Source organism: Hydra vulgaris, chromosome 04, assembly GCF_038396675.1.
Source record: "Hydra vulgaris chromosome 04, alternate assembly HydraT2T_AEP".
NCBI lineage: Eukaryota > Metazoa > Cnidaria > Hydrozoa > Anthoathecata > Hydridae > Hydra > Hydra vulgaris.
Window position 1 is genome coordinate 36,620,657 of NC_088923.1, and position 21,804 is coordinate 36,642,460.

A 21,804-nucleotide genomic window follows, 5' to 3' on the forward strand; every position below is an offset into this window, starting at 1 on the left:
CGATTATTCAATTAGTTGTTACAGCTGTGAAAGAGCTTTACTCAATGCAAAGGTGTCATAGAAATAGTTAAAAAGTATTGTTTAAACCTTTTTTGTATAAAAATTAGAATTACTCACCACTTCTTCCACCTGTAATTTTAAGATCTTTAATGAAGCCATTTTGCACATCAGACCATGGATCTCCAGTATAAACTTTAACATTAGAAAAAGATTGTGGCTTTTTATTTACAATGCTATGAACAAGTAACTCGTTTAAATACACTGTATACATATAAATTCCATTTATTTGAAACTGTGATATTCGTAAACTTGACCACTGATTTAGCGGCAGAGGCTGGGTTATAAATATATAATCGTGATTTCCATTGACAGCTGCAGAAATATATAAACTCCCTGAGCCATCACCATGAAACCATACAGCAGGACATCTAAAACCATATTGACCCCAATTGCCTCCAATTGTTAAATGAATAATGCTTTTCCACCCTTGTGAATATGATCTGGGCTTTAATTTAAAAGAAACTGTATAGGTTTTTTCTAGAAGGGATAGTGTTGCATTCAAGTTACCATAAATCAACTTCTGCTCAACAGAGTCTGAAGTTTCTACTGAAAAAAATTAAAAAAAAACTATTTAAAAAAAATATTGTTTTTCAAAATAAAAGATGATGCTAATTATTTTTCCACATGATGTTCATTATAAATTTCACTGTCAAACTCACAATCAATTTAATCTAAAAAGAACAAAATGTTATTTCTATGAAAGCCCTATGAGTACACTTACTGGTGTTTTTTAAATCTTTTAATTTTATTAAAGTCAAATATTTGCAGTTTAAACAACCTCCTCCCTAATTGATGAGGTAGTAAACTTGACATTAGGAATATGACAAAAAAAAGACCACTTGCAAGCATGGCCCCCACATCCCAAAATGGGGTCCCATGCTGGAGCCTTCTGCAGAACCCTACCTCCCTCCAAATAATGATTGTGCACACAAAAGCAATTTTTTTTTCTTTAGCAGATAAGCTTTAAAATGGATATAAGCATGAAAAAAAATAATTTAGTTTGTGGCATTTAAAATTCAGTTAAAGATAGTCCGGATTTTTAGTAACCACCCGTTATCTCCAAAATAAAGCTCTTAAGTTAATTTATTTCCAACATTTGAACTGCAAATTACTCTATTTTTTATCAAAAGTCCATAAATTGTGTGACCATATTCAGCTACCAAATTGCATATTTGTTTGGAACCAAAATCACAATATTCTACCATCAACTTTTTTAATTATAGGGAAATTGTAACTATTTTCTATGATCTGCTTGCAACTTTAAGTTATCTGTATCTAAACATCAAACTGTTCATTATGGCTATAAATCCATAAAAGCATACAATCATGGTACAATCTCACTTCCTAACTAAAATCTCTTAAATCATTCTCAAAATTTAAATTTGAAAAATGTTGTTTATAAATCTTTAACCTTTCTACAACTTAACATATACAACCCTAACTCTGAGCTTCTATTTATCTAATATTTTTTCTCTTTTCTATTGTGTTATAATACTAATTTTGATATTTTTTGTTAAATCTATTATTTTAATCTTTTTTAAACTGAAATATTTTCATTAGTATTCTCTTTATCACTATCATTGTTATTATTACTTTATTTTTATAATAATATTATTATTCTTACAGTTGTTAACAGGGCTGACAACACAGGTTTGTATGTATGTATGTATGTATGTATGTATGTATGTATGTATGTATGTATGTATGTATGTATGTATGTATGTATGTATGTATGTATGTATGTATGTATGTATGTATGTATGTATGTATGTATGTATTAGTATATATATTTATATGTTAGTATGTTTATATGTGTGTAAATAATTATACTTGTATGTGTATGTATACAAATGAACATGTAATAAATGTCAAATAAAAATTGGCACAAAAAAAAAACTTCACATTAAATTAATAGATCAGGTAATTTTTTAAATACTCCTAAGTCCTTAATACAAGGAGAAAATAAAATGAGGAGGGGAGATTATTTTGCTCCAAATATTTTGACAATTATTTTTATGATTTTAATTCTCATTACAGTAATATTTCTTCCACCTTTTAATAACCATCTCTCTTTTTTTTTTCCCAGAAATTTCTGGTGTTATGCACGGGTTTAATAATGTCTTTTATTTCACAGATTTTGTAACCAATTCATAATGCATTATTATAGTTGTTACAGTTTATTGGAAAACTTTTTCCATGCTTTATCTGTGTTTACAATATCAAGGAGGCCATCTCAGTTTATAACTGATAGAAGAGTAATTAAATTTTTGATTGATTTGTTGCAGGTTTTTCTTAATGAGCGTAAATCTTTATTTATTTTATATACATATACATACATGTACAATCATACATACAATCATTATATTGTTATTAAACAAAATTAAACATGTTAAAAACGGTTGTAGCAAAAGGAAAAGATAAGAATCTGAGTTATTGGACAAATATTTTAGCAAAGTAGCATTATTTAAATGCTACTTTGGAGGTTAAATCTGCATCTGTTAATTCATCTACTGGTGAACCATTATTGCTGACAGTTATGGACTAAAGAAAGTTAATTCAACCAGCTAATTAAACTCTTCGACTTGAACATTCTTGAGTACATAAATCTTGCTTTATAAAACCTTAGATTATCGGACACAAATGCTCAATAAAAAAAGCTACTATATTGAAAGAACTGCTGTATACAGGCGTCTGATACCACCTCGTTGAAATACAAATGAGGCTAAAAGACAAATGGTTCCCAGTTTGGTTTGGTTGCCATCAGGCTTTGCTATGAAAATATGCATTTTTATTGGGTCTCATAACACAATGCCTTTTTTGTCTGATAATAAAGCTAAGATAGTTCTTGGAACTGCTGCAGCAAGTAAAAGACAGCTAATTATGATGAGTACAGAATACAGAGTAAAATTACCAGATCACAATTGGGTAGCAGCCAAGAAACATAAGTTGATACCTTCAGTTTATGTCTTCTCAACTGTCCATCATAATTTTGTTTGCAACAATACAACTGAGATATAAAACAATGGGCTAACATATATAGCTATCTGTTTAGGAAAGCATGATTCATCAAACACTTTCAGTCTTTGCACAGACATACACCACATAGTTATGATAAACGGTTCGAAAATTTTGCTAAAACATCTTCTGGAAATATTAAAACATTTTGGGTATCACAGTCAGATGGAGGACAAGATTAGAATTCACAATATCCAAAAGTTGTTTTTAAAGAAAAAACAAATAATGTTTTCTTGGAATATATTCTTGACATGTATATAGTTGTTATTACTTCAAGAGTCTACAGTGCATATAATTCATGTGAATTAGAATGGCTTCCCTATCATCAATTGTGAATTGGTTCTTGATCACAAAAGTTTTGGTTCATATATTGGTGCAAAAGGAAAAAAAATTGACAAAGAATTTCAAAAAATCTTACCAAACAGGTTTATACCATATCCTCGTGTTTTCAAGCATTCTGAATTTGGAATTAACAAATTACCTCAGAAGGACCAAATAACAGCAGGGAGGGGGGATTCTACAGGTGAATGGGTAAATGTGTGGTAAAGAAGGCAATTTTCAAGTTGTAGTTGATTTTTTGAGGGAATATAGTTGTGTTATATTTCTCAAAAACCGACTTCTTAACAGTAGCTCTGTGCTATTGGTAACATGTAATCCAGTAGAACTTGCCCTGCAGTTTTTTTGCAGTATTTGCTTTTCTAGGCAAAAGCTAGGAGAAACACTGACTAAAACACTGACTAAACACTGACTAAAACAACTGACTAAACACTGACTAAAAAGTCTTGGTTGAGAAAAGGCTTGAGAATGTCTCAAAAAACATACTCCTTTCAGGTAAATGTTAACTGCATCTAGATACTGTTTTATAACAGGCTTCCTAGGCAAAGACTTTAGGGGTAGACAGAAAAATTGTGTTGACCAGCCTTACATGCCTTTTTAATCTATTAGGCTAGTGTAGATGTAAACCTGTGTTACATTGTTTTCAGACTATGATGATGAATGCTGGATCTTCTTGACTCAACTCTAGGGATTTTGAGTCAAGTTCTCTAATAACTCAAAACATGACTAAAGTACCCAAAAATAATAAACATAAAAAAATCACCACACTATATTGTTTTACAAAAGTTCATGGTACTCAAAGTAACTTTTCATAAGTGAAACTTGTTGATGACTAGGTAAGTCTCCTAAAAAGTTCACCAGACTTACTTGCTCTTTGGGAGACTAATTTAAATTCAGTTGTTAAATCTTCAGATCTTAATGCTGACGGCAATTATCTTATAATTTGCAAAATCTCTAACAAAGACTTGCTTGGCCCGGACATATACATAAGCATCAATTCAGCTATTTGTTGCAAAATCAGGTTTGATCCGTGAGCATTCTTTTATATGCTTCCATTAAGCACCTTTTCATTCAATCACCTTTCACTTTGTTCTTTATCATTCTACTTCTTCTCAAAACTGTACTCTTTTCGATGATACTTCTGATCAAATCAACCAAGCCTTTAGCCATTATTGTTATCGGTGACTTTACTCATCACACTGAATGGCTTAACTTTAGCACTATTGACCCTGCTAGCAACAAAACTTACAATTTTTGAATTTCTCAAGTTTCTACTGAGGTAGTTAACTTTGTGACTTGTTTTCTAGACCATCCTAATCATTAACCTTCACTCTTTTATTTCTGTCATATTTCTATCACTTTGATCTCTGTTCTTATCTTATATTCAGTTTTTCCATGTTCTCCATTAGGTGATTGGACTATTCTATGATCTCTCTTAAATATTTTGTACTTCTTCTTCAGACTCATTAATCACATCCCTGTCATATTCTTTAAAAAGAGATTTTCAGACTTTCCTTCTCTCTCTAAACTTAATCTTAATAATTATTTAAAATAATGGCTCAACTTAATTTTGTTTTCTTGCCTGTTAAAAAAAAAGATAAAAGGAAAAAATCGCATATGTGGTCTCAGTTTTTAAAAACTTTGATGAACACTTTGACTATTATCCAATCAGTCTTCTCTCAATTATTGCTCTTTGAGTCTTTAATTAACAAATTTCTAACATTTCATCTCGAGCCTAATAATTTGCTTCCTGACACTTAATATGAATCTCAGTCTTTTTGTTCTTCAGCTGACTTGTTAACTGTTATAACAGAAAGGTTCTATTATGCATTAGATGGTGGTGACATACCAATAAACTTTAATTAAAGTCTGGTATGCTGGTCTTTTCCATAAGGTGGCTTCATTTGGCGTATCTGGGAAAGTTTTTGAGAATATTAAACCATTCCTTTCTAACCACAGTATTGAAGTTATCTTCAAAGGTCATTACTCTTCTTTATTTCCATCAATTTCTGGAATACAACAAGGTTCTATCTTTGATCCTGTATTGTTTCTTATCTTTATTAATGATCTTCCTGACATTGCTACATCTAAAGTGGCTATATTTGACAACATAACCATATACTACTGTCTTGATAAAATATATAACTTCTTGATCCCTTAAAACAAATAGCCAATCTTGAATCTGATCTCTCCTCTGTAATAGCCTGGTGGTTGCAATAGTTTGTTAATTTTAACTCCAACAAAACTCAGTTTACTGCAAACTAATCTCAATACTGAATTCCTAAATTGATGAATTACAATACTCTTACTGAGTTTTCTACTTTATGTTTTCTTGGATTTTCATTGATTACTGACATTTTATGGAAACCATAGAAACCATATATACAATCCATTGCAAAGTTAGCATCTGCTAAGGTTTCCTCTCATTATTATGCTTGCAAATTTCTCACTCCTAATTTCATTTTCTACCTCTATAAATCTCTTGTTCATATATGTATAAAATACTGTTGTCATAATTGGGCTGGTTCTTCTAAATATTTAGACTGACCTCTTTCTCTTCTAGATTTTAAAAACATCTTGTAAATGTAGTTGGACCTTCGCTTTCTGCCTAGCTTGAGAGTAGACAGAAAGCAGAGGTTTAACTACATTTACAAAATTGTAGCAAAGTTGCATCTTTTTTTCTTTTCTACAAATATTATTATGGTACCTAGTCAAACTAGCTATCATCTCTAATCTTCCATAAACCAAAACTCATTCTCGTTTTAATTGTTTTTCAGCAAGTCACATCCATTTACTGCATATGTTTCCTAATTTTTTTAAAAGCAGCCAACAACGCCATTTAAAAATTTTGCTATTCATTGTTCAGTGCAGACATTTGTGTAAACCTGTCTAACAGATTTGGAACATATTTTTAAACTCTCAGTATAACTATAATTAATAATAGATTAGAAGAAGAAAACTAAGAAGTAGTATTTTAATGCAAATAAGAGGAAGAAGAAGAATTTTTACCATCTTTTTTTGAAATTTTTTGATAAAAAACTTATAACTTATCCGACAATTTTGCTTTTTTTCAGTAAACATTTAATAAACTGAACAACACTAATTAGTGTTGTTAATAATAGTTAGCTAACTATAAATATAAATGCATTTAGTGTAATTGAGAACATGTCATGTGTATGAAAATGTTTTAATTGATGTGTAAGCTTAGCTTAACAAAAATATGCAATAAAATAAAAATTAAAAAAAGTAATAGTACTAACTTGTAATAAAATAATAAATGGGAATGTGAAGTAAAAATAATTTTCTACGAGTTGCACGTCAGATCATTTATAGAACGAGCTAGAGATTATTTATAATTACTACTCTTTAAAATTAGATTTGAAGAAATTAATTTTGGAGAAATTTCTTATAGTTGATGGAAATCAAAACTTTTTTTTCTATTGATATTTTTTGGTAACAGAATTTTTTTTTTCAAGTAGAGTTCTTGATGTGTCTATTGACCAGGGGTGCCGCCAGCATTTTTTGGTCTTTGAGCTAAATTCCAGACATGGAGCAAACTCCAAACATTTATATGTTTAAAGTTATGTCAAATATGGATGCTTTGCAAAAAATTGTGATGATTGTAGCTTGAGAACAAAAAAACTTCAAAATTTTTGTCCCCACCTGCCTTAAAGATGAGAGCAACAAGTTGATGAAATATTTTTTGTACTACTTTTAACTAGGCTTATATTCATCGATAAATTTTAAATTTCATAGTAAAATATTTTTGCGTTCAAAAATTATGACCATATAAAGTTTAAACCCCCCTCAATTTGAGAAGGTTGCAAATTTTATATTGTCATAATTTTTGAACGCTGAGAGATAATACTATAAAACTTAAAATTTATTGATGAATATGAACTTCCATGTCTGGAAGTTAGCTATCTCAAAGACCAAAAAATGCTGGCAGCGCCCCTGCTATTGACTATATAACATAAAAACTTTTTATTTACAGAGGGTTATAGAGGGTTTAATGAATATTATAATGGTTATACAAAATGGAAAAATATATTACTTACAATACTTTACACTCTTAAAATTATGGTAATTAATTTTTGTTGAACATCAGTATTATCATAATTACTAATAAAAAAAAAAAATTTTATGCTGTTATTGTAGTTGCTGTGAATTTTTTGTATTTTATAGTATGCACTATTTTAGAAAAAAAAAAGACACCATTTTAGTTAAAAATATTTAAACCAAAATCATGAGTCTAAATATAAATAAAACTTTAATTCTAAATGTAACTTTCAATAAATACAGCTTTCATTTGGTTACTAATTTTATATAAGATAAATATATACATACATACATACATACATACATACATACATACATACATACATACATACATACATACAGGCAAACCATGAATTTGTTTACAGTCAAAATATGAATGTGTGTTTAGATAAGCACTCTGTGTCACACTAAAATAGCCTGGTGCTGGGGGCCTCAGTACATACATTGACTACCTTATATCTTGCTGCTACGTCGACTGAAGATTTGGCATGGGGCAGCAATCTTTTCTTTAATTATTCTTCATTTTTTTCTATTTCTGAAAATGCCTTATGCTGTTAAGGTATTTAAAAAACAAGTAACAATTAGTTACCTATATACACTATAGTAAACGCTTACCAACATGATTACATAACAATTTAGTTAAATAAATACTAAAAATAAAAACAAATGATAAAAAATAATTTAATAAGTAATAGAAATTATTAAAAATAAAGATACAATACAAAAATTTACAATCATCTAATTACAATAACATATTATTAATAATAATAATAACAATAACAGTAATAAGAATAAGAATATCTATAAAATTATAAATAATTATAAATAATAAAACAAAAATATCATTATTAAGAATAAATATAAATAAATGATTGACAAGGAAGGAGTCACTCCTGCAGAAACCTGATCAAAGGAGTGACACCAAATGTATTAATAATACTAATTTAAAAAATAATAATAATAACAATGATAACTTTACTAATTAATAGAGCCAAACTAACAGCAAAAACAATAATATTTATTACAATTATAATGATAATAGTAATAACAAAAATAGCAGTAATAAAAAATATAAATAATAATGACAAAAACATTAAAGTTTCTATAAAAATAGTGAGAAGAAATATAAAAATAAGAAAACTAAAAGAAGTTAATAATGATAAAAATAAAATTTTTTTTTTTAGAATTTGTATGTTTATTTTGTTTTAAATGTAAATGAAGATAAACTATTTTTAAGTTTTAATTTTTCAAACTTATTCACAATGCACACAAGACTTCGATTCCATTCACTGATGCACTGATGTGTAATTGAACATTTAGTTTTCCATTATTGATGTTTCTAGTTAAATGTGAATGTTTAAATTGAGTTCAGCGTAGAAGGTTGTAATAGAGAAAGGTAAATTTTTATTAAGGGAGTCAAAAACAAAAAGAAGATTAGCAAATCTAACTAGTGTTAACAAGGTAGGAATTTTAAGTGTTTTGAAGAAGTTTGAAGTTTCTGTATTATGGAGTTAATTTATTATTCAGATTAATTGGTGCTGATAACAGTTTATTAATATTACAGTTGCCAATTTGTCCCCAAACCTGACAGCAGTAGTTGAGATGAGACTGAAAAATTGCAAAATACAGATTCTTAAGGGTAGTTTTATCAACAAAATGGCAAATTATTGAAAGCATGCCATTAGCTTGATTAAGTTTTTTTCGAAGTGCATCTATATGAAAATTCCATGAGAGGTTCGAACCTATAAAAATACCAAGATATTTAACAATGTGTGTTGGATATAAATGTCTATTACTAATTTTAATTTTAGTTATATGATTGTTGTCTAAAAGTTTTTGTCTTGGAGATAAAAAAATAATTAGTTCAATTTTTTCCACATTCAGAGAAATAAGTTTGCGTTTAGCCAATGAAGTAAACCTTTAGATCTAAGTTTATATTCTTACACAAGGAATGATGAGACTTATTAATATGCAAGATATTTGTATCATCAGCAAACAAATGGACTGATGAGAAGTGGACAGAGTTTTTTATCTCATTAATATAAATCAAAAGCAATAAGGGGACAAGAACAGGACCCTGGGGAATACCACAAACTATGTGTTTGTTAATTGATTTGTAACCAATGATGCTAACTAACTGCTTATGATTTGAAAGATAAGATTGAAACCAAATATATGCTTATCAGTATCCACAAGATCAGTATATTAGTCAAATATTCAGTATTTAAATTAAATGGTCAGTATATTAGTTTATGTTAATCAGTAAAAACTGATATATAACAAAGAATATGTTTTCTTTAGTTAATTTTCTTTATATAAAATAAACTAAAACTAGATAGAGATCAACATTTTCTATTAATGAATGTTGATTTCAGTCTTGTCTTGAGGTTTGTAAATACTTATTGATAAACTTCAAATTCAAGAATTCAATATTAAGTATATTAACACTTACAACTAATCAAGAATTCATTCAACAGGAAATTTTGTTTAAATTATTACATATTACAACTTGCTTTAAAACATCAAAGGTAAAGCTAATAACAAAAATTTGTTTTACTATATTTCAAGTCAGGCTGAATGTATGACTTATTTTAAAAAAACAACCTGATTTATTTTTGTTAGTTGATTATAAAGAAATAGAGCACCAATTATACAGGTTGAGTTAGATTAACAATTATACTATACTGGCAGTCTGGACTCGCAAAATATATTTTTATGGGTTCAGACAGTTAGTATATTATAACTAGTGATCGACTGAAATTCTGTTTTGGTATCAGTTTCAGCCAAAATTTTGATTTGAACCAATATCAAAATTTCGATTGAAAAACATACCAAAAACCAATTTTTATCTAATTTAGAAAAACAGTTATTTTTTAGAATTTTTACAAAATATTTTGAAAACTTTCACAAAATACCTCAAAAAATCTTGTTTCACAGAGAAAATCTGCCAGTTGTTAAATTTCAAAATTAACTTAAATCACCAACTTATGTATTAAATCTTAATTCGGGAAACACATTAATTAATTCTAACATAGTATGAGTATAAAAAAACAACAAATGCATTATTGCATTTTTAAACAAATTTTTCTAGTAAAATAAATTTTGACAAGACGAAATGCAATATTGGTTTTGGTAAAATGTTTGCCTAAATGTCGGTTTTAGTTTTGGCACTAAATTCAAGTTCCCGAAATTTCGGTTTATCTTAATTTCAGCTTTTTTTTTGTTATGATTGTGGGAGCTATTTATGTTAAATAAATGAACTCTATCTGTTTGACTTTTCTAGTACCAACATTTTTGCAATAAACTCTCAATGAAAAAAAAATCTTTTAATTATGCTGTTTTTATTGTTGATTTTGCCGGATTATAAAAATATGGCATAAATTTTAGCAAGTAGAACTACAAACAGAAGAGGAGTATTAATTGCAATTTAATAAGTATTATTAAGTATTGTTATAAATTTTAATTCCTTAGCTTAAGCATTAAAAACGGGCTTCAGCAGGAATGGCGACTATTTGCCATTTTACACCCGTGCCTGACTCCACACCCTACAAAGTCAGTTTATACAAGCAAAATAAAGTCCTTGCAAAATATAAACTTTTTTGTAAAAAAGATGTTAAAAATGTTGTTTTTTATTTAGTTATTCTTAAAGAAATTTAAATAAATTATCAAATAAATAAAAAAATAATAATATAAAAATTTATTCAAAATGTAATGTTGCTGTGCAATATAGTTGCGTTTATTTAGAGTACTCACTTGAAAAGTGCTGAATCATTACAACCACTTTTACAAAATCTTTGATCGAATATTTGTGCTCTGCTATTGAAAAAAATATTTGTCTTGCTTTAACTCTCCATTTACACACAATTTTTAGTCGTCTTAGATAAGTTCTCTTTCAACAGGACCAATAATGTAATTAAACAAATCTGCCAATTAAAAATTACAAGCATTTTTTGTACCTTAGTTGCTTAAAACACAATATAGGAATTAAAGATATTTTCCATAGGTTAACCAGGGCATTAATAATGCACATCAAGCCTTGTTGCTGACAGGCACCATAATTGCAACATTTTAAAATAACATAAACTTTCACAATGGGGCAAAAAACCATTCCTGAAGTCAGACAGAATGAAATTAAGGTAATAAAGTACTACTTATAATGAAAATATCAAAGGATTTCCCTTCGTTGGCAGCTTATTCTCATAAGTCTTTCAATATTTTTTTCTATCAGAAAAATATTTTTGATCTTGTTTGATATATAACCTTTGAAAATATTTGAAAAGTACAGACTATAGTATAAGTGATGTTAAATTTTTTTAATATGTTTTCTCAAGAGATTTAAATACAATTGTGTATGAACTTTTTTTTTATAAACAATTTGTTTTCCTTTTTTCTATATTAACACAATTTTTTTTAGTTTACACAATATAATATATGATACTGAAATTTTACTTTAAAACTCATAGATTTAAAAAAAAAAAAAGAACTTAACTTTGATATGTCAAAAATTTTTAGAAAATTAATATCTGTTGCTCAACATTTTTTATAGAAAAAATTGAAAAATATCAAAATAAAAATTATAACAACAATACAAACAATGAAATCAAAATCAGGTACTCACTTTCATTTTCATTTACAATTCTTAGATCTTTAATTAAACCATCTCTTAATTCACTATGCCAAGGATCTGCAGAATAAACATAAACATTTGAAAAGGATTGGGGATTTGTATTTACAGTGCTATAAACAACAAATTCATTTATATGTATGTTGTATACATATACTCCATTTTGTTGGATTTGTGATATTTTTATAGTTGACCACACATATAGTGGAAGTTGATAAGTGGTTATACAATGGTTTTTTTCTAAATTTACAGCAGAACAAATGGTCAACTTTCCCAAACTAATCCAAACAGCAGGACACATGTCACCATATTGCTCATTATTGCTCCCAATGGTTAAATGAATAATATTATCGAATATCCCTAATAATGATGTAAGATATAACTTGAAAGATAAAGAGTATGTCTTTTCTAAAGATGTCAATGTTGCAAGTAAATTACCCCATGTCACCACACGTTGATTGACTAACAATAAAAGTATAATATGTATAATAATACAAAATAAAACAAAAAAAAAGTGTAGAAAGGTTTTAAAATAAAAAAGCAAAACTATTAAATCAAATTAAAATCAATTTAAAAAATGTATATACTTTTTAAGTTTTAGTTATAATGATTATATTATTACGTAAGTATGTAATTGTGTGAGTATATATATATATATATATATATATATATATGTATACACCTTTTTTTGAAATGAGAATTCATTCACCCCGACCTAATATATATATATATATATATATATATATATATATATATATATATATATATATATATATATATGTATGTATGTATGTATGTATGTATGTATGTATGTATGTATGTATGTAAGTATGTATGTATGTATGTATGTATGTATGTATGTATGTATGTATGTATGTATGTATGTATGTATGTATGTATGTATGTATGTATGTATGTATGTATGTATGTATGTATGTATGTATGTATGTATGTATGTATGTATGTATGTATGTACAGTCCCATGACAATTTATTAGTGCCACCAATATTTTTATCATATTTTTTTATTCAAGTTGAATTTAACAATTGAAAAGCAATGTAATATATTTTAAATGTATTATTTATAAGAAGTCAATTATGCATAAAGTTAATTTCTTCAGAATTTTGTTTACTATTGGCATCCCTGACATTTCTGGAAGCTATCTTGTCATGACACTATTACTCAACTGTCATCTTTACAAGCACATGATTCTCTCTCTATGTTTTTCTCTGTCTATTTTATCGTGTTTTTTTTAGAATTCTGAAGAAGTAAGTGCAATATTTAGTTTTTATTTGTTTTACTAATATAATTTAAACTTGTAAATTAAGATTTTCTAATATTATTATTACAGAAAGGTCATTTTTGATAATGTTACAACTCTAACCTCAAAAATCTTGTATTTTTTAGTAATGGGTAAAAAATGAGATCTTTCACCAACAAAAATTGGATTTATAAAAGCTTTGATAAACGAAAAAACACTTTCACAGCGTGAAATTGCTAAAAAATGTGGTATTTCACATACCTCAGTACAGAGAGTTGTAAAAAATTGGATATGGGTGATAACTGTTCACCAAAAAGGAAAGGTAAATGTGGTAAAAAAAATTTTTGACTCCTCGTGGTGAAAGAACATTGTTGAAAGTTATAAAGGAGGATAGGACTGCTACTAATTCTTTCATAAAAAATAAATTACAAGCCTCTGGAATTCAAATGTTCACCAGAACATTGCAGAGAAGACTCAATGATCTCGGTCATAATAGTAGACGGCCAGTAAAAAAGCCAAAGTTAACAATCAAAACGAAAGAAAATAGACTATAATGAGCTCTGAAGTATAAAAACTTTACAGTAGAAGATTGGAAACAGGTTTGTGTATAAATTATTTTAATATTTTTATGAAAACATGGTATGAGAAATTATAAAAACAATATTTTATTTCAGGTTTGCTTTAGTGATAAGAGCACATTCCAAATGATGACAAACAAAGCTCAGTATTTTCGCCATAAAATATCGGAAAAATATCACAAAGACTGTGTTATAAAAACTGTGAAACATCCGACTTCTGTCATGATTTGGACCGTGATAAGCAGAAAAGGTTTGGGTCGACTCTACGTTGTAGAGGGCATTATGAGGCAAGAGCAGTATCGAGATGTCTTGCAACATCGATTGTTACCACAATTAAGAGATTGGTTTGGTGAAATGGAGAAATTTAAATTTATGCAAGATGGTGCCCCTTGCCATACTGCAAAATCTATAAAAAAGGTCCTCTCAGAAGAAAAAGTTCCATTATTGGATTAGCCAGGTAACTCACCAGACGTCAATCCAATAGAAAACGTTTGGGAACTCCTGAAGAGAAAAATTTCAAAAGAAAATATCACAAACAAAGTTAATTTGATTGAAAAAACTATATATTATTGGAACCACGATATAAATTTAAAAGAAATGTCATTAAAATGTATTGAAAGCATGCCTCGACGCATCCAAGCAATTATTGATGCCAAAGGCGGGCTCACAAAATATTGATACAATGTGTGTCTATCATTAGGTTTATTAATTTTTGTCGTTATTTTATAGATTTATTTGGTTTTATTGTGTATATGAATGTTAATCAATTAAAAATAAAAAGTATTTGAATACATTTTAATTGTTTACTTCATTTTATAACCCCAAGAAGTCATTAATACAGAAAAAATGTAGGTGGCACTAATAAACTGTCAAGGGACTGTATGTATGTGTATATATATATATATATATATATATATATATATATATATATATATATATATATATATATTTGTATATATTTGTATATATATAAAACTACTATAGTGAATCATAACAATTTTAGATTCACTCCCTCACCATTATTTCCCAAATATTTCAAAAATATTACTTTTTTTGTGTTAGGTATCTTACTTGTGTTTCAATTTAGGCACAAAAGTAAAAAATTATTTGCTGATCTTACGGATTGCCTATAATTTTAATATACTGCTTGAATATTAAGAATTAAAATCTCTGTGATACTTTGTTGAGTGCTAAGTGCTTTGATGAGCCATTATTTTGGCACAACTGCATGTAATACATCAAGTCATAATGGAACAATCATTGTTATACTAAAGTCAAATCAAAGACTTTTTTTCTTGAAATGCGCATACGCAGTGTTGTGAATGCCTTGTAAAAAGAAACATAAGCAGGTGACACAGGATATGTTCCTTCATATGTTTCAAACAAGATTTCTATTTTCTCTTTTTGTTTTGACAAGTAATTATAGTAAACATCAGCTTCTCTACAAATTTGTTCAATACTGTAAAAGAACTAGTTACAACTGAGAGGGACTACAAAGAGGTAGTTAAACTATATTCATCTCAAACAATTAACTTTGTATTTATTTCATTAAACCTCACTAAACATGAAAACATGCAAAATATGAAATATTTTTAAAGTCTCACTATTAAGATGGCATGTGATGTAAGGTATTTTAAAAAGTTGATATAAAAAAAGTTTGACAATGTTATTTTAAATTAAATTATTATCTAAAATATAATTGTGTTATATATAAATGTTAAATTAAAATGTTAACTTTTTTAAATAACTAGGACAGGTTACTTAAATCTAGTGTTGTCATGGCTTTTGAATAATTTGATTGTCAACTAAATCCACTAATATATTATCTAAAGTCGACTAAAATTGACAAATACATTACAAGTTGACTAAAAGATGATTTAGTAGAAATATAAAAATTAACTTTTTTTTTTTAAATAAATTGTAAAAAAAGTAATTTATATTTGCATTCTATATTTTAACATCACATCATTTATATAATTATGGAGCAAAACAAAATGAGAGCAGGACCACTTCGACAACAAGACAATTTATTCCCAGCCCGCAAAGGGACCACCTTAAATACTTACTAAATATCAAAAAGTCAATACAATCATACTTACAATATACAATTGTATCAACGAAATTTAGATTTTGGAGCTTCATAATTTAATTTTGCCCAAGAGTTGGAAGTTAGCTAACAACCTAAGGGCTTACGAGCAACCTAAGGGTTGAAGCTTTGAAGTTTAGAGGGTTTGAAGCTTTAAAGTTTAGAGGGTTCGAAGCTTTGAAGTTTAGAGGTTTCGGAGCTTAGAATGGCCCTGTATGAAAGTATTTTTGAAAATCACAAGCATAGAGTAAACTTTTGTTTACTCTATGCTTTTGATTTTCAAAAAATTTAATGAAATATATAACTGAAAGTTTAATTAGGTATTGCTAACATTCTATGAATTAGATAAATTAAATAAAGCTGTAAGACTTTTAACTGTAAAAAAACAGTATGTAATAGTTATAACAGTAAATGCTATTGTTATTAAATGAACTAACTAAAATTCAAAATTCAAAAAACTAAATTAAATAAAAAATACCTAAGGATTTTAAGATTATTACTTGACTTAATCGACTTTTAGTCGAATAGTAGGAAATCCATACTTGATTAAATTGACTATTTGATTTTTCAAAGTCAACTAACTTGACTTTCAACTAGTTGACTTTTAGTTGATTTAGTCAATAACAACACTATTTTAGTCTCCTTTCATTTTATAAATATGAAAAGATGGAAAATTGAAGCCATTATTTTACAACTGGATGTTCTTGCAAAAGATCAAGACTGAGTATTTTTATTGTGATACAATCACTAGGAAGATTACCTTAAATTTACAAGCTGCTCCTACCCTTACTCACAATTAAATAGAGGGTTTTATATCAAAATTTTTCTTTTCCTAGATAAGTTGCGTTCATCGCTGCTAAAAATTCTTACCTACCCCAATATAGCATTTGTTTAATGCCATGGACAGGATCCTACTCTTCCTTTCTCTATGTTAGGTAAAAAATTTATTTTTAGCAGTATTGGGTTTGTAGAAATTTTGTGCACTAATAACTTTTGACTTGAATTCTTTACCAATAAAACATGGACCAGAATGTGTGATAATGAAAAAACTATACAGGTTAATTTTCAAATCAAATCAAAATATATGAAAGAAAAAAACAATTAATTTACGACTGCAAAAATAACAGTCAAAACTTACATGTATTTATTTATTGTTTGTTTAAACACCTGTTAATTCAAGTTTTATAAATAAAAAACAAAGTTAAAATAATAGTTACTAAAGGTTCCAAAAATTCGCACGGTTACAACAACCAATTAAACTTTACTAAAGATATTTATGCATTGTACAAAATATTAAAATCTGATTTTAGTTAAGGGGAAACTTTGAGGAGTAATTAAAAAATTTAAATATATTAAACTAGACATAAATTACTTGATAATAAAAATAATGATAAAAAAGTATATTTTTATATATGTTGTTTTATGTAAGTAGTTTAAATTAGTTTTGTATCATTTTAAACACCTGTGTTTAATTTTATATAAATATTTGCGCTAGAGAGTTATGAGCATTTAATTAACAGTTATTTTTGATTTATAAGAAAATAAGATATTAGATTTACATAAGATATAAAAGTTTAAGATTTCTTTTATTTAAAATATTTTATCACCAAATTCCAATAGAATGTTGTAATTTGTGGTTATTTCATTTTAAATATTAAAGAGTACTGTATGCAAAATTTTTCTAGTTTTATCTGATGATTTATCAAATGAATTAACCTATTGAAGTTCAAATCATAACTTTTATAATAACAATAAAAATAATATGGTTTTTTAATGAGATTTTTATCATAATTTAGAGTTCAATACAAAAATATTTTTTATTGAGTAATATCTATTGAGTTTTGTGATAAAAACAGAGTTTATGATTTCTAAAAAACTAAACATTTGAAACCAGAAACATTTTCAGATGTCCCAATTAGTGATCACTTAAATCGTCCCTTGGCATTATGTATAACAAAAATAAATAAAAAATTGAGAAAAAAAAAGAAGAAACAGAAAATAAAAATTTGGACAACTATACCAGTCTACTACAACTTGTTTTATTTTATGCTTCTTCAGCTTTAACTTTTTTTTTTGTAATTCTGAATGCAATTATGAGGAGATAATTTTATTTTTAAAACTTTGAATAGAATTACTTCTAAATATTTAAACATAAAAATATCTTTGCACACTTAAACAGAAAGATAATCACTTTGTGGTACTGATCAAATTGGCGAAAGGAATTTTAAGCAGTTTAGCTTTTTTTAATTTATTTCAGTTACACTCATCAAAAAAAAGTAACAATCATTAAAATGATTCATTAGTTACCACCAAAGTATTTGCAAATTTTCAGCGCAGGTTTTAAAAACAAAATAAGGAGCTTTTGGATTCATCTATCTTGATCATCCTGACTGTAATGATCTTCAAGTTAAATTCCAAATAATGCCAAATATAATTTTCAAAAAGAATTTTCTAAATTCTGTAATTGGTTTTCTAAATATTGTATTTACCCAATATAAAAAAATAAAATTATATTGATTCTTGTACAGTCTTGTAGATCTCAATATTTTTACTAAAAATATGTTTTTACAAAAACACAATCATAAAATATTGTTTCAAATGTCAAAAGAAAGTAATAATGTTAAATAACAAGAAACCTTATCATTTTTAAAATGAATTTTATTTATTTTTGTTATTAAGTTTTATCTCCTACTCTGCTTTGCACTTCTTTTAAACTAATACATCAAGTACATAAATAAAAAAAAGTTTTTTCTTTTTGTATGATATTTAACTTTTTTTTTTTAAACATCTTCAGGGCTACAAGCAACCATTATTAGTATTGGAAGTTACTGGAAAAAAAAGATGAAGTTTATAAAGCAAAATAACAATTAATAGACAACTTATAAGATTGCAAATTATATGAATCAGGAAAACAAGATAAAGGAAGTGAATTCCAAAGAACTGATGTTTGAGGGAAAAAAATAGAAGAACAAAATTTTTTGAAACACATAGGAACACTCACAGCAAAAAGATGAGACTTAATTAAATGATGAGTGACAAGAGAATGAATATTAGTTAATGGGACAGAAGATGCTAGCTCTTTAGAGAAGCGCCCTTTATAGTACTTGTAGAAAAGAGAAAGAGAAGCAAATTTACTATGATGCAATAATAGTTGAAAGTTGGCTGCAAGCATGTTTCCAACTATGTTTACAATGCGTTTTTTGCACCTTGTCTAAAAAAGAAAGGACATCATACGAAGATCTGCTCCAGATGTGGCAAAAGTATTCCATACAAGGACTGAATTGAGATTTATAGAGATAAAGAATAGAACCCGGAGTACAAAAGTGGCGAGCACGATAAAGAGATGCAACCTTAGCAGATGCTAATTTTGCAATCGATTTGATATATGGTTTCTAAGAAAGATTGAAAGTAAGATATAATTCTAAAAGACAAAGAGTAGATTACTCATCAAGTACATTACCATTCATAAATATAGTAAGATCTAGATTGTTGCAATAATGATGAGCAGAAAAAAAATGAGTTTTATCGGAGTTCACCAGCCACTGAGAGCCCAATGCTGTAGCAGAAGTGAGATCCTTTTCAAGCTTAAATGCTCCCTCCAAGCAATCAGAAAGTGTTGGCTTCTTATCAAGACAAGAATAAATGGTAGTGCCATCAGGGAACAATGCCACCTTAGATGAGAGAATATCTGGAAGATCGTTAATGTAAATTAAAAAAGTATAGGACCGAGGATGGAACCTTGTGAAACTCCTAAATTTACAGGAAATGAAGAAGAATGCTGCCCATGGAGGAAAACCTTTAAACTACGATTGGTAAGGAAGGATTAAACAATCTTAAAAATTTTACCTGATACACCAAAAGAAGAGAGTTTATGGTGAAGACAGCATGTCAAACTTAATCAAAAGCTTAGGAAATGTCAAGAGCGATAGCCTTAACCTCTCCATATCTATGTAATACGCAATAAAACCTATCGTTTATAACCGTTAAGGTTAGAAAAATGTGGAGATTGAAAGGTCAGAAAAACGAGGAGATTGAAAACCTTATTGATAATCAGAAAGTAAGTTATTAGATTCAATATGAGAGATTAAGTGTTTGTTAACTAACGACTCAAAAACCTTGCTTATGAAAGGAAGAAGACTGATGGGACAATAGTTAGATGAGTCAGATCACTCTCCAAATATTTTAAAAACAGGAATAATAATTCCGTTTCCAGCAGGCTGGGAAACATGACTCTAATAAGCAGTTAATCTAATAGCTTTGAAAGAATAGATAAAAGCTCCAGAGAACATTTTTGCAAAACTATAACAGGTATGTTGTCTGGACCACAAGCTGTAGAAGAGTCAAAGCAGAAAATCACTTTAGATACAGAAGCTTGAGCAAAATGAATGTCAAACAATGGATTAACCTGTTTGTCAGCTATATCAGATATAATGAGATTAGTTGAATCAAGTGATGAAATTGATGAAAAGTTCTGAGCAAACAACTCAACTTTGTCTTTAAGTGAAGTAAATCTGAACCATGCAAGAGAGGTCAAATAACAGATTTGCCCTGATTATAAACATTGTTAAAATTCTCTAGAAGTCTCTGGAGATAATTTTTGAAACAAAATGTGAGATTTTGTGACCTGAGGATAGTAGGCTTTGGTGTTGAACAAAACCTTTTTACAATGGTTTCTAGCAATAGTAAACAGAATCTGGATAATTGTCTTGGCAATAGATATGGAAATAATGGTTATGATTGGAAATTGTAGCAGAACAATAAGAGGAAAACCATGGAGAAGAGTGAGGCTTGACTAGGAATTATTCTGAGGGAATAAAAGATTCCATGCCAGCCTGAATCCAAGAAGTTAAATAATAAGCATATTTATCAACAGGATGACGAAAGATATCTAACCATTTGATTTCTAGTTACTATTTGATTTCTAACGGTCAAATTTCTGATATATTTGACAGCATCTTGTGCAATTTTCAAACCAGAACAGAAATTGACTCATATTTAAGATTAATTCAAAATTGTCAATCTGATCTTCATCATCAGAGTCCAAATTTAACTCACTTAAATTAATTTGGTTATTCTTCTTATACAAAGTGTCAGTTACTCCCAAGTGAGTGCCATGATTAATGCAATACAGGTCAATAATCTTGACAATTTTCATATATTTCTTGTTGATTGCTGTACCCTCTTGTGTTAACCCTACCAAACCTTTTTAAATTCAATAGAAAAACTCTTCAAGTGATTTGATATTTTTTCAACCATTGCTTCAGCATTGCACTTATGTTCATGCAAACTTATCCCAATTTGTATGTCTTATTTTTTTCACTACAATGCAGATTTATTCCAAAGAAGCAGCGGCGAAGAATAGTTGTATAGTCATCAACACTTATACTAAATTTTCTTCTCTTCCCAATTCTTGAAACAATTTCTGAAACCATTTGATTTTTCTTATAATGAAAATCAGCATTGATAAGCTTTATTACCCTCTCATTTTATTACCCTCTCTATTATTGCTCTCATTTTTTGGAAGTTGATATCTTTCTTTTTTGATTGTATTGCGAATGAACTGATTTCTGGTGATAGCTCTAATGGATATTCCATCTGTGGTCATGTCAGAAACTATTTCATTTAAGCTCTTACACTGAACCATTTTTTAGTTTGAGACCAATCAATTCCATGCTTTGATTTTAAGTGAGCCTTTAAGCTCGTGGTAGATCCTCCAGAGCACTTAATGATATAATTGCAGCAATTGCAAACTCCTTCTATATCCTTAGTCACAGGATTTTTACTT

At 28.0% G+C, this 21,804-nt stretch overlaps 1 protein-coding gene across 1 annotated transcript in view; it reads right to left on the reverse strand.

The window, feature by feature from the left end:
* LOC105845905 (uncharacterized) overlaps positions 1-21,804 on the reverse strand; it is a 110,444-nt gene that overhangs the window by 17,821 nt on the left and 70,819 nt on the right. The window contains exons 6-7 of the mRNA XM_065796205.1: positions 12,089-12,556; positions 118-606 (exon numbers count right to left, since the gene is read on the reverse strand). Coding sequence (XP_065652277.1) covers positions 118-606; positions 12,089-12,556 — 957 coding nt within the window. The remainder of the gene's footprint in view (positions 1-117; positions 607-12,088; positions 12,557-21,804) is intronic.